Source organism: Carcharhinus amblyrhynchos, chromosome 26 (genome assembly GCF_965287045.1).
Source record: "Carcharhinus amblyrhynchos chromosome 26, sCarAmb.v2.hapA, whole genome shotgun sequence".
In the NCBI taxonomy this organism is placed as follows: Eukaryota; Metazoa; Chordata; class Chondrichthyes; order Carcharhiniformes; family Carcharhinidae; genus Carcharhinus; species Carcharhinus amblyrhynchos.
The window spans coordinates 17,542,861-17,553,924 of record NC_137349.1 but is presented as its reverse complement, the minus strand read 5'-3'; the positions used below and the strand labels follow the sequence as shown (position 1 = coordinate 17,553,924).

Below are 11,064 nucleotides of genomic sequence, written 5' to 3'. Positions count from 1 at the left end.
AGAAAGATGGTGCACCGTGACTAAAGAGAAAGGTTTGGATGAAGCCATACTTTGCTAAAGTGCAACCATTTGCTGCTCATTGAGTAAAAGAGGGAAAAATGATAAGTGCAGGAGGGGGAAAAAATATTCATTGCAGACTATAAAATTTCAGCAAGGAACCTTCCTAGCTGTGTGACTTAGCTACTGAGTTGAGTGCTTCATGTGACCTGAGGAAAGTGAGATCTGAAGAAAACTAATGTTCCATCATGTTAGGGTCAATCTCTGGAGCTGGGTTATATATGTCCGATTGATAGGATAGGCTGTTAGTGGATCCCCTCCCCTTCACCAGTGTTTTCAACTTCTTTATTTGATTAAAGTTTGTTACCATACATTTTCCCCTGGGCAGCATGGTGGCATAGTGGTTGGCATTGCTGCCTCACAGCACCAGGGGATTAGTGGGGAAATGTTTGGGATTATGGGGATAGGATGGAGGCTGGGCCTGGGTAAGATGCTCTGTCAGAGAGTCGGTACAGACCAATGGCCTCCTGCACTGTAGGGATTGTATGATTCTAGGTCCTAAAAGAATCAACAAAGGTAGTGGGTCATGATCATGGCCATCTGCTAAATTTGGTTAGGAAACCTGGAACAAAGTGTTAATGCTTAGGATCAGCATTACGTTACTCCACAAGCTTTCGGATTACTGACCCACTAACAGCCTGTCTATCCCATTGAGAGTGGACCCAGAAGTAGAAATTCTGCTGTATAGTTTTAAAATTAGCAGAGATCAAAGAACGGATTGCCTGCTTATCGACTCCAATGGGAAAAGCTATGTGTGTCTTTAAATTAAAAGAAGTATGAGGAGAGCTAATATATAACCGCAAGAAATATGACTATGCATCCATCCCATCCATTGATGCATTCAAGATTATGTGTAACCCCGAGGCAATCAGTGACATGAAATATCTTTACAGAAACTTTATTATTGCATGCTACAGAATAATACCATAAAACTTTGTAAAATGAGGATGTTCATTATAGATACATAGACATGTAGTGCAACTGTCATGTGGGATTTGGCAATGTGCTAGAAAAGCAAACTGTTCAGTTAGTATCAGGTAGACACATCTGCGGAATATATTACAAAAAATATTGCTAAACCATAAGAACACATTCAGAGACAGTGAACTGCAAGTTGTAAAAAAAGATAATTGCAGGATTTTTTTTATTTATCATAAAAATGAAAGCATGCTACTATATCCGTTCTTTGAAAGTAGAAAATTAAGAATAATTAGTTTAAGGCACATTTTGATAATTTTTTTTACATATATATCACTTCATTTCCTACACTTATAAATACGAATAGAAAACAAGGATAAACCCAGTAAATTGTAAGTAGGCAAAAGTGCTTGCATTGTTTACAGATACCCACAGCATATACAATAGCTACAATCAATAGAACCTTATCGGTTAACAAAATAATTTATGTAAAAAAGTCAAATGTACTGTTTAATGAACAAAAAGCAACATGAATCATTAATTCATGTAGACAACCCTGATATAAAAGGTAGAAAAGGGCCATTGGATTGGTTCCTGAGGCAAAGAGATTTTATAGCAGGCAACTTAAGATGGTGAATACTTTGGTATGTGTTCTATTCTTGTTAGAATACTTCGTGAAAGTAGTAGTATAAGGGCACAAAAGCAATTAATCTCTGGTTTCTAATATTACAGTGCATCCAAAATTTCAAATGGCAGATTAAAGCAGTTTTTAAGCTTTACAACAGTCCCTGAATTAAATTTGTTTAAAATTACTTTTAACAACTACTTGATAGAACATTTATGGTTTGGGTGGCTTTTAGTCAGCAAAGATTACATACATCTGCCCTATTTCACCATCTTCTCCTCTTGTACCCTGTCACATACACACCAGCTGTATTGGATGTTCCTTTCTGTTATGTCAAGCAGACAAATGTAACTCGGCTTGTGGGTTATAGAGAATCAATAATGCTATGCTTGAGCCAAGCTTCAAAGTGAACTGAAGCACTCTGGGTGCTGGCAATCGGCCTTTAGGGTGTTTTAGAGTGTTCTTACAACCCACTAAATGGGTAGAGGAAAGGTTCAGGATATTTACTTTGGATCTATTAGTTATCAGCTAGTGACTTTAGCAAGTACAGACTAATGAAAGTGTTTATGTCGGTGCTTCATTTCTAACCTAATTCATAAAACTACACTTATCTCCCCATTTAATGAGTTTTCCTTCACCAAGCAATTGCAGCATTGTCATGTCATATTGTTTGATTCTAATGCTAGCCATTGCGTCACGACAGATGGAACAATGGCCATTGCACACACAATACTCTGACATTAAATCAAGTCATCATGTCCGTCACTGTGCTTAAATGGCTGGAATTTTCCATCTCTCCCACGGCAGGATTTTGTACGCTGAAGGTGGCGTGCCATTGGCCACTGGCGGGATCTTCTGGTCCTGTCAAAGTCAATGGCCATTTGTGTCAGCCGCCAGCCGTGCCACCAGGGAACCTACCAGAGGGGTGGACCGGAAAATCCCACCAGTGGGAAGGGCCAGGAAATCCTGCCCAATGTCTGACTGACATCGCCCCCACTAACCACTCTCTTGGTCCAAGGCAACAGTAAGCCAGTTATTGCCGCTGAACTATTTATCATACCTGCTTAAAAAAAAGTTTATACATTTGCTTGAATTTACTTCCATCAGAACTCCAGAGTAATCAGTGGGAATGCATATATTGAGTTATTTTTAGGCGCTGGATTAGTCGTCTTGGTGTTGTAACCAATGTTTTATTGTGACCCTTACATGCTAAAAACACAATTACTGAATCAAACAAAACACACAGGGTCAGCCTTGAATAAAGTGATTCATACAGTATGCATGTCAGTTTAACTGAAGAATTAGGATGCAGATTTTCAGTGGCTTTGGTGGCAGCACGTCAGATCATAATTTACACCCATAAAAAATAATGGCTTTGCAAATACCACCATTCTGATTCTATCCTCTTCCCGTTTGTAAGATAATTTTTCTGTACCTGAGTAAGTGATGTGTGTTAGTGTGAAGTCAATGTAAGAGTTACTGAAGGATCAAACCGCTTCTAGTCCCAATGATTACTCCTGGTTTTGAATGGTTGTTTAGCGAAAGGAACATTTATTTTTCAACCTATGGTAAGGAACCTGACTTTCATAACACAAGTCTTTGGGTCACCTCCAAGCAGATTGGTAGGTTTACAGAACCAATACCCGTCACAACCTGAGCAACAGATTTTATTTCATGAAAAACCTCCAGCTTAGAGTCTTTTAATCAAAAATGTTGCATATTTATTCCAACTTTTGCCGCTTATCTGCCCTAAAATGGCATTGCTAGTGACTTACCAAATGATTTTAGAAAGAAAGAATAGAAAACTTTCTGCTGCAGTTTCTCTGAATTATTGGTGAGAGGAGGCTAGTGCAGTGAAACCTGCAGGACAGACATGGACAGAGTTGGGGAAAAAAAGTAATAGTAGTGACATTTTAAGGAAGGAAAGTAATTTAAATAACACAAAATATTACTTTATTTCATTTATAAAAGGAATAAAAACAAGTTAAAAGGCTGCCTGTTCCGCCAGAGCTCACAAGGCTGTCAAATCAGTTATGCTTTAACATTCTCAAACAAATCGCTCTTCTATCTTCCGCCAGCCACCAACTTGTTTCTCACGTGGCTCTGCAGGGACCAGAACAACCCAATTTTTATTTGCTTAAACTCCCAATGTTAAAATCAAGGGCTGTAAACCTGCACCTTCATGTGGAGTGGCGCTGCACAAGAGTGAAGTTTCCAGGTTCAGGTAATATTTCAAGGGGGACATGCATAACGAGACTTAAACCAGCACTTTCAGCAACTATACTCCTCATAAGCTATTGCAAAGTTGTTCCAATATTGTTGAAGATATGAGAAATATCCTTACGTCAGGCAGTTTGTAACTCTGGAGATGTACATCATGTCTTGCTTCTTTCCACAACATATACTTATACCACATGCTTAAAATATATAATTTAGAAACAAATTTACATCCATATGATACTACAAGCGCGGCAATGTAAAAAATATCACCACAGTTACCAGACCATGTGTGGTATAAAACCTGTTACGATCTTTTTAAAAGATGACAGAATTTATATATTTATAATAGTTGTATGTTACAATGTTGCACTTTGTTAAAGCATATTAATTGTACATGGATAGTTTACTACACTAATTATACTGCTAAGTGCTTTTTTAAGCCCCTCCCCCCCAAAATGTATTCATAAAAGGTGTGCAGAACAGCAGTTGCATGACAGCAGAGAAAATGGAACTCTTTCTCAGAAATACAGCTTTTCTAGCAGGTTTCCAAACGACACGGAGAGTGCTGGGAAAGCTGGCTTTCAATCTCACTAGGTCAGGACGAACTTTATTTTTCAACGGTTGAATCTTGTTATCTGTCACTTTGTACGATTTTCCCTTCTTGTAGGTTTTTGACTGTGCAAATCCTTGCGGAGGTCTCATCCCACATCCAGTTGTAACTGAACAAGTGCTTGGTTGATTACAACAACAGTACCAAAAAATGCAGTGAGAGAAGGGAAGAAAGATGTCAGCTTCTGATAACGCCATACCAAAGATTCAAAGGTTGAAGAAATCCATCTTCAAAGCCTGCAATCTTGAAGAAAATCTTCAAAGAAAGCAGTTCTGATCTTATTGCAGGCAGTGTCATTGAAGGGAAAGATCTATGACTTGTCAATTTTCAGCCTGCATGTCAATATGGTGAGAAGAATTTTGACTGGAGTCAGGCACTTCAAGCAGAGTAGCATCCTAGCCTTTTGCTATTCAGCCAGCTTCCCAGAGGTGTGATGGTTGCCCATACTGAATAACACTTTGTCGATCTTGATTTATCATTTGTTCTTGCTCTACAAATGGATAATCCAGCTCTAAGAGCTCCTGTAAAGCTTGCACGGGATCAAAAAGGTCCGGTAAAATTTGAGGATTGCTGGTAAACGCCTGGTCTGCAGATAAACAGTTCTGTGCATCGCTTTGACATATCTGCAGTACTTGATTTGCCAGTAGCTGCCTATTCTCCTCCTGCTTCTTCTTTACTTCCATGTCCATTTTCTTCAGCTCATCCACGACACCATAAACGCAGGTCTCAGGAATTTTTATACCTGTGGAAATCAGCAAGAAAAGAGCTTGCTTAGGTCAGTGAAGTTATTGCTGAAGTCAACTCTTTCATCAGAAAGTAGTATTATAATTGATAGGAGCAGCCCAATCACAACAGGCACTTGCGTATCACTTGAAATGGTAGGATTAATAATGGCTTCAAGTGTGCAGATTTGCAGTCTCTTACAAACTGTATGTTAAACTTACTTGGGGACTTATCATTTATTTAGAGGCACTCCTCATAATGTACCTTGAGCATTTGCATATATTTGTTGCATATGTTAATGATTTAAACCTAAACATGGGAGGTGAGAGTGAGAAATTTGCAGATGACACATAAATTGACCGTGACTATGTAGTTGACAGCAAAGAGGATAGCTGTCAACTCCAGAATGATATCAATGATTCAGCTGTGTGGACAGCGAGGTGGCAAATGGAATTCAATCTAGACAAGTGTGCATGCCAGAATCAAACAAAAACAGAAAATGCTGGAAAATCTTTTCAGGTCTGATGGCATCAGAGAGAATAGAGCCATCATTTCGAGTCTGGGTGAGCCTTCACAGAATCCCTACAGTACAGGAGGCGGCCATTCGGCCCATCGAGTTTGCACTAACCACAATCCCACCCAGGTCCTATCCCCAAGTATTTACCCTACCTAGACCCCTGACAATAAGTCGCAATTTAGCATGGCCAAACCCACACATTTTTGGACTGTGGGAGGAAACTGGAGCACCCAGAGGGAACACACGCAGACATGGGGAGAAAATGGAGACCCCACACAGACAGTGACCCAAGGCCAGAATTGAACCCAGGTCCCTGGTGCTGAGGCAGCACTGCTAACCAATGTGCCACCGTGTCGCTCCTTTGTCAGAATGTCATCAATTCATCTGTGGATAATTTATAATTAACCCGGTTTCCTCCCACAGTCCAAAAGACACGTTAGATAGGTACATTGGCCATGCTGAACTCTTCTGCAGTGTACCCGAACAGGCACTGGAGTGTGGTGACTTGTGGATTTTCACAGTAACTTCGTTGTAGTGTTAACGTAAGCCTTGCTTGTGACACTAATAAAGTGAAGAAAATTTTGACGATCCCAAATCTGCATGGTCTGAAATGCCAAAACTTTGAAAATGAGACCAGAGCTGACAATACAATGTAGTTTCCTTAACAAAAGGAGTGTAATTTTGTTTTCAATGTAAAGAAAACTAATCTAATAAGTAATCTTAAAAAACTTTAAAATTGTGAGTAGTCTTAGCATACAAATATTCCACGTAGCCTTTGAACATTGTTGTAATATAAATTAACCTATTTTAAATTAGTTGACAACTAAGATAAAATGAAAGACAAAAGGATATCATACAAAGATGTGAAGTTATAGCCGATGTTACACACAGTAACTGGTAAGCATCTATCTTTTAGCTTCCACCACATGTATAATATCTCTAACAAAGTCTTAGTTTTGTTTCTTGATTTATTACTTGAGATTTTACAATAAAAGTAATAAAAAACATTAACCACAATGAGACATTTAAATTGCATTCTTAAATTAACTAACAAAAATAGTTAGGCAGGCTATATTTAAACCAGTCATGGAAATGCAATTTATTTTCAATCAATATATTATGCAGATGAAAGAGACATTGAGAACATGCATAAATAATATAGCTGCAGTTCAGTTTGTTAGACTGAGTGAATCAGTGCATTTTTGTGAATAAATTAAAGAGATAAAAATTTTAATGATGGCTCCACCAGTGGCAAGTTAGTATCTGAACAACTTTCCTTGCAGAGCTTCTCTTCAGCTTGCATATACTTACCAACTTGCTTTCGCTGCTCCTTGGTTTTGAGACGTACAATTTGCAAGTAACTGGAATTTGTAACGTCAGACATAATGCTTCCGACTTTATTCCAAACCCTTAGTAGAGCCCCACACAACATATAGTAATGGCGCAGCCTCATGCCTTGAACGCACTCCTTCCCTTGTTGCACTGTTTTACACTTCCCATTCCTGTGGATGACAGAAAACGCAGGTTATTTCAGGCTTGTGCATGACACTTCCCATGTGCTTGATCCAAAGGACATTTACATTGATTATATATTCTGACTTACCAAAGAAACAGTCATACAGGTTCACAGTAATTATACACCGATTGTGCAGTTAGAATCATAGAATCCCTACAGTGCAGAAGGAGGCCACCCACTACAAACTCACCCACGCTCTATCCCCATAACCCTATGCATTTATCTTAGCTAGTCCCCCTGACATTAAGGGGCAATTTAGCATGGCCAATCCACCTAACCCGCACATCTTTGGACTGTGGGAGGAAACCAGAGCACCCGGAGGAAACCCACGCAGACCCATGGAGCATGCGCAGAGTCTGCACAGACAGTGACCCCATGCCAGGAATCAAACCCAGGTCTGTGGTGCTGTGATGTAGCAGTAATAACCACTGTGCCGCCCTCAAATAAAAGCTAAGATTTTGTGGACCATTTTAACAGACAAATTAATTAACAATTTAGTTAAGATAAAGAACCAAAAATGGCATATCAATCTGTTAAGGAACCATGCTCTAATCTTGAAAACCCATCGTTCATGTTTAACTATATCCATGGCAATCATGCAGAATACAGTGATAATGCAGGCATATCAGTCATTAAAACGGAAATCATATTCCTTTATCCAGTCGATCACAACTAGATTAAAGATAAACCAACAGAAAAGTAAGCTGGGGTGAGTGGGTAGAACATAGAAGAAAATAAGGAACAGGAGCAAGAGTAGACCATACGACCCACTGAGCCCGCTCTGCCATTTTATATGATCATGGTTGATCTTGTGTTTCAACTCCATTTTCTCACCCACACCCCATATCACTTAAATCCCTGAGAGACCAAAAATCAGTCTATCACCAGCCTTTAAAGTATTCAATGGGGAGCAGCCACAACAGGGGGAATAATTTCTCACCTAAATATTGTCCCTGCATCCTGAGACTGTGCTCCAGTGTTTAGATTCCCCTATTAGTAGAAACAATCGCTTAGCATCTACCCTGTTTAGCTCCTTCAGGGGTTTGTAGTTTCAACGAGATCATCTCTCATTCTTCTAAATTTCAGAGAACATAGACCAAATTCCTCAGCCTCTCATTAAAGGACAACCTCTTCATCCCAACGAACAATTTAATGAACCTTTGCTGTTCCACTTCCAATGCGAGTATATCCTTCCTTAAATATGGAGACCAAAACCCTTGGTCTCACCAAAACCCTCTATAATTGCAGCAAGACTGTTATTCTCATACTTCAGTCCCCTTGCAATAAAGGTTAACAATCAATTTGTCTTCCTAATTGCTTGTTGCAATGCATGCTAACCTTGTGTTCCTTATAAGACCACATCTGACTCACTTTGAACGCCAACACTTCCAAGTTTCACACAATATTCTGCTATTTTTATGACCAAAGTGAGTATTATAAATTTACATTTCCCTCCATCTGCCATCTTGTTGCCCACTACCTTAACCTTGGCCTGTGCCCTCCAAAAAGGTTACTTTTCCATCTAGTTTTGTATCATCAGAAAAATTAGATCATTACTCTGTCTCTTCATCTAAGTTATTAATATAGCTTGTAAGTAGCTGAGACCCCAACACTGATCCTTGAGCACTCCACGGCCTTCCAACTTGAAAGTCCTGTTTATTCCCACTCTCTGTTTTCTATCCATTAACCAGTTCTCTATCCATGCTAATAGATTTCCCCCATTATGAGCACTTCTTGGTTATTAACCTTGTGTGTGGCACTTTACCAATGCCTTTTGGACGTCCAGGTACAATATATCCCCCTTTACCTACCCTGCTAATACCTGGAGTCACTAAGACAGTGCACAACCCCCTTCTGATTTGCTCATTACGCTGATAAGTTTGAAATCAACAAATCTGTAATAGCAGAGTGGTTAGCACTGCTGCCTCATAGTGCCAGAGACCCAGGTTAGATTCCCAGCTTGTGTCACTGTCTGTGTGGAGTCTGCATCTTCTCCCAGTATCTGCGTGGGTTTCCTCTGGGTGCTCTGATTTCCTCTCACAGTCCGTATGACACACCCATTAATGCATTGGCCATACTCCGTGTACCTGAACAGGTGCCAGAACGACTAGGAATTTTCACAGTAACTTCATTGTAGTGTTAACGTAAGCCTACTTGTGACACTAATAAATAAACTTTAAAGTGAGGATGTTCAGATAGTGTGATCATCAGTATTAGTTATGAAATAAGGCAAACTAAAAAACACGAGGGTCAGGATTCTGCACCCCCCACCTGTCCCTCCAAAAGGCTGGGCCACCGAATCTCCCAAGGTTGGTTCCACCATGACGGAGTTGGAGAATCCCAGCTAAGAACTACGTACAATTGTCAAAAGCTTTTCAAGTTACGAAATGGAAAATATCAAAATGCCAACAGGACCAAACCTTTCACAGGAATTACACTGAATCTAAATACAATGTGTAACAATCTTTTCACATGGTGCTAATTTGGTGACAGTTTCCATGTCTTTCCAAATATGAAAATAGTACTCTAATTCAAAAAAAAAAGTATGTGTTACTCCAGTTTCTGATATTTTTTATGGTTGACTTTATTTGTGTGCAACCACAAAATATGCCAATTATACATTACACAATATACCTCAAATATTAGTTTACAAAACTGTGGTTAAAGTACGTTTAAAATGTAATAAATGTAAAAGAGTTGCACCAAAATCAGTGATAGTGAAATTATAAATCTGATATGACATCTGAACTAATTTATTGTTCCATTACCACAAACTATAATTTCTTTATTAAAAATCCTTATCTACACAAGGTTAATTTCTGAAAGAGCCATTATGAAAGGGAAACAACTTGAAGCACATTCATTCACACTAGCAAATCCTTACCAAGCTGCGTGACTGCATTTTTGGAAAGAATAATTGTATAGGTTTTGCCAAATATCTTTGGCTTCTCCTGGTTCAACCTATGATACATAAGAAAAGTAAATAAATAGTGTTAAATGTAAAATTGCAACACTGCTGAAAATAATAATGAAAGTTAAAAAGATTTTTTTCATTTTTAATTAATCTGGTTCTGTAGAATTAGTACAAAACAATTAATTAAAAACCAAAAAAGTATTCATATTCTAAGTCAAAGTTAAAGATTTTTTTTGCTAAACTGCTGATGAGAATTAGCAATTAATGTTCAGTGAAGTATCTAAATTATCCTGTGCAGATTTGTTTAAAATATATCCAAAGCATTTTTACTAAAAACTATAATATCCTTGATATCCACTTAAAGTTCACGACAGCACACTGTTTCAGACCTAAGTCTAGTTGTTGCGAAAATTAAAATGCTAGTTTAAGTTCATGTTAAACATTATAAGCAACAAATGTTTAAACAGTATTTCAACATTACTTAAGATTCGGGAAATTTCAATATTAATAGAAACTAGAAGCAGGAGTAGGCCATTCAGCTCTTTGAGCCTGCTCTGCCATTCATTTTGGTCAAGGCAGATCATCAAAGGTTAATATTTGATGGATGGTGGAAACACAGGTGCCACATTGATATTTTATACAACATCCAACTGAAGTAGTAACTGTGTAAAGTAAGATACTTCGCAACAAAAGTAAATGCATGAGTCTAAAACTTTAACATTACCCCTTTTATCAGTCTATAAATTATCACCATTTATTCTGCTTTTTTAATACAGAAACTTAATTCACACAAGCAATTGAATTAAAATTCTTCAAACATGTTTTGTCATATTTTGCCAGGTTAGTATTCGTTTGGTATGAATGTTACTTACATATTGCAAGAACAAAAATTTATAGAACATTGGCAGCTATCACTTAAATTGGTTGCTGTACTCCAAATATTGCCTGCTTTACAGAGAATTAT

General features: G+C 38.3%; 1 protein-coding gene across 1 annotated transcript in view; it reads right to left on the bottom strand.

The window, feature by feature from the left end:
- Positions 1-1,184: 1,184 nt before the first annotated feature.
- The window catches only part of LOC145358475 (protein strawberry notch homolog 2-like), a 146,442-nt gene continuing 136,562 nt past the window's right edge, over positions 1,185-11,064 (bottom strand). The window contains exons 30-32 of the mRNA XM_080212557.1: positions 10,071-10,147; positions 6,982-7,172; positions 1,185-5,172 (exon numbers count right to left, since the gene is read on the bottom strand). Of these exons, the coding sequence (XP_080068683.1) occupies positions 4,841-5,172; positions 6,982-7,172; positions 10,071-10,147 (600 nt within the window). The 3' untranslated portion in view covers positions 1,185-4,840. The remainder of the gene's footprint in view (positions 5,173-6,981; positions 7,173-10,070; positions 10,148-11,064) is intronic.